The sequence below is a fragment of the Octopus bimaculoides genome, chromosome 22 (assembly GCF_001194135.2).
Source record: "Octopus bimaculoides isolate UCB-OBI-ISO-001 chromosome 22, ASM119413v2, whole genome shotgun sequence".
Lineage (NCBI taxonomy): Eukaryota > Metazoa > Mollusca > Cephalopoda > Octopoda > Octopodidae > Octopus > Octopus bimaculoides.
This window is the reverse complement of record NC_069002.1, coordinates 12,776,750-12,779,039: the sequence shown is the minus strand read 5'-3', so window position 1 is coordinate 12,779,039 and position 2,290 is coordinate 12,776,750. Positions and strand designations below refer to the sequence as shown.

General features: G+C 39.6%; 1 protein-coding gene across 1 annotated transcript in view; it reads right to left on the bottom strand.

The window, feature by feature from the left end:
• LOC106881181 (kinetochore protein NDC80 homolog) overlaps window positions 1–2,290 on the bottom strand; it is a 25,409-nt gene that overhangs the window by 16,717 nt on the left and 6,402 nt on the right. Inside the window, exons 5-6 of the mRNA XM_014931471.2 lie at window positions 1,769–1,954; window positions 1,464–1,541 (exon numbers count right to left, since the gene is read on the bottom strand). Of these exons, the coding sequence (XP_014786957.1) occupies window positions 1,464–1,541; window positions 1,769–1,954 (264 nt within the window). The remainder of the gene's footprint in view (window positions 1–1,463; window positions 1,542–1,768; window positions 1,955–2,290) is intronic.

Below are 2,290 nucleotides of genomic sequence, written 5' to 3'. Positions count from 1 at the left end.
CGTGCCACTGGCACAAGTGCCAGGAAGGCGACGTTGGTAACGGTCATGCTCAAATGGTGCTATTAAACATGCCACTGGCACGGAAGCCAGACAGCTGGTGCTCTGGCAAATCTATAGCTGGAAGTGGTCAAATAAATGGCCAACTTCACCTCAAGAAATAAAAATAGCAGAAGACACTAGTGAGGAAGACAGAGAGAGAAAGAGAGAGACTTGAGAGACTTTATTGCTGGAGGAAATCATGACAAAAATGAGAAAGACACAAGTTATAAAACAAGGTGAGAGTATTTAGCGAGATCGTTGCCAGTGCCCCTGGACTGGCTCTTGTGCGGGTGGAACATAAAATACTCCATATTGAGTGTGGCCGTTGCCAGTACCACCTGACTGGCCTTTGTAAAAGCATCCACTACTCTCTCGGAGTGGTTGGCGTTAGGAAGGGCATCCAGCTGTAGAAACTCTGCCAAATCAGATTGGAGCCTGGTGTAGCCATCTGGTTTCACCAGTCCTCAGTCAAATCATCCAACCCATGCTAGCATGGAAAACAGACGTTAAACGATGATGATGATGATTTAGAGAGGGAGAGATCGCTGAGGAAATCATGGCCTCAGAATGCAAAGACAGACAAAATGCTGCTAAGCATACCCTGGGTATATATATTTATGTGTGCATGTCTTTGTGTCTGTGTTTGTCCTCCATCACCACTTGTTAACCAGTGTTGGTGTGTACATCCCTGTAACTTAGTGGTTTGGCAAATGAGTGCCATGCTTTAAAAAAAAACACTGGAGTCGATTCGCTTGACTGAAATGCTTCAAGGCAGTGCTCCAGCATGACCACCATCTAATTGACTGAAACACGTAAAAGAAAATAACGAAGATTGGAGATCAAAAGGAACACAAACGAGAGACCTTTATTCCAAGAATAAGACACCTGATAACATGGCGAGATGAAATCAATTGAAATGTAGTGCAGATTAGAATTATTTTAAGAATTTTATCTAAAGATAATTAACAACTTATCATTACACACAATTAATAAACCAATGACAGGTGTGGGGAACCAATATGAATAAATTAAATGTGGTTAAGAAGCTTGCTTTGCTACCATATGGCTTTGGGTTCAGTCCCACTGCGTGGCACCTTGGGCAATTGTCTTCTACTATAGCCTCAGGTTGACCTATGCTTTGCGAGAGAATTTGGTTGAGAGAAACTGTGTAGAAGCCTGTCAGATGTGTGTGTGTGTGTGTGTTTATGTTTGCTCCTACCACCATTCGACAAGTGGTGCTGGTTTGTTTACATCCCCATAATGTAGTGCTTTGACAAACGAGACTGATAAAGTAAGTACCGGATTTAATAAGTACTGGTGGTGGTGGGGGGTCAATTTGTTTGACCGGAACCCATCAAGGTGTCCCAGCATGGCTGCAGTCCAATGATTGAAACGAGTAAAACATATAAAGAAAATATACAAACCATAGTATCAGATGAGTTATCAAAATCTTCTTGTTGAAAGATGATGCTATCGGTTTCTTCATTCAACAGCAAACCAGTCTGTAGAAAGAGACACAAGAAAGAAATGAAAGGAAGAGACAAAACAGAGAGAGAGTATAAGAATCATCATCATCATCATCATCGTTTAACGTCCACTTTCCATGCTAGCATGGGTTGGACGATTTGACTGAGGACTGGTGAACCGGACGGCTACACCAGGCTCCAATCCTATACAAATATGAATTAAAAAAAATAAGTTGTAGCAAAATGGAAAAACTGGATCAAACCTTGATAAGTTCTGTTAACCAGACAAGGGCAGATAAAAGGGTCGGCCAGGTGTGAGGACTGCCAATTGCAAACATCGAACTCTTGCTGATGAGGAAAGGATAGCCGAGAGAACGGAAGTAGCGGGGGACTTCTTCATCGAATTTCTCTGGAAGCTTATATTTGAATTCGATGTGTTTCACAATAAACTAAACAAGAAAAAAAAGTCAAATCACAGAAACTGAACTCAAATCATTTATTAAACCCATATACACACAATAATTCTACACTGCATATGTTAAATCTATATACACACGTTAATTCTATACATCATATGTTAAATCTATATACACATGTTAATTCTACACTACATATGCTAAATCTATATACACACATTAATTCTACACTGTATATGTTAAATCTATATACACACGTTAATTCTATACAGCATATGTTAAATCTATATACACATGTTAATTCTACACTACATATGCTAAATCTATATACACACAATTCTACACTGTATATGTTAAATCTATATACAC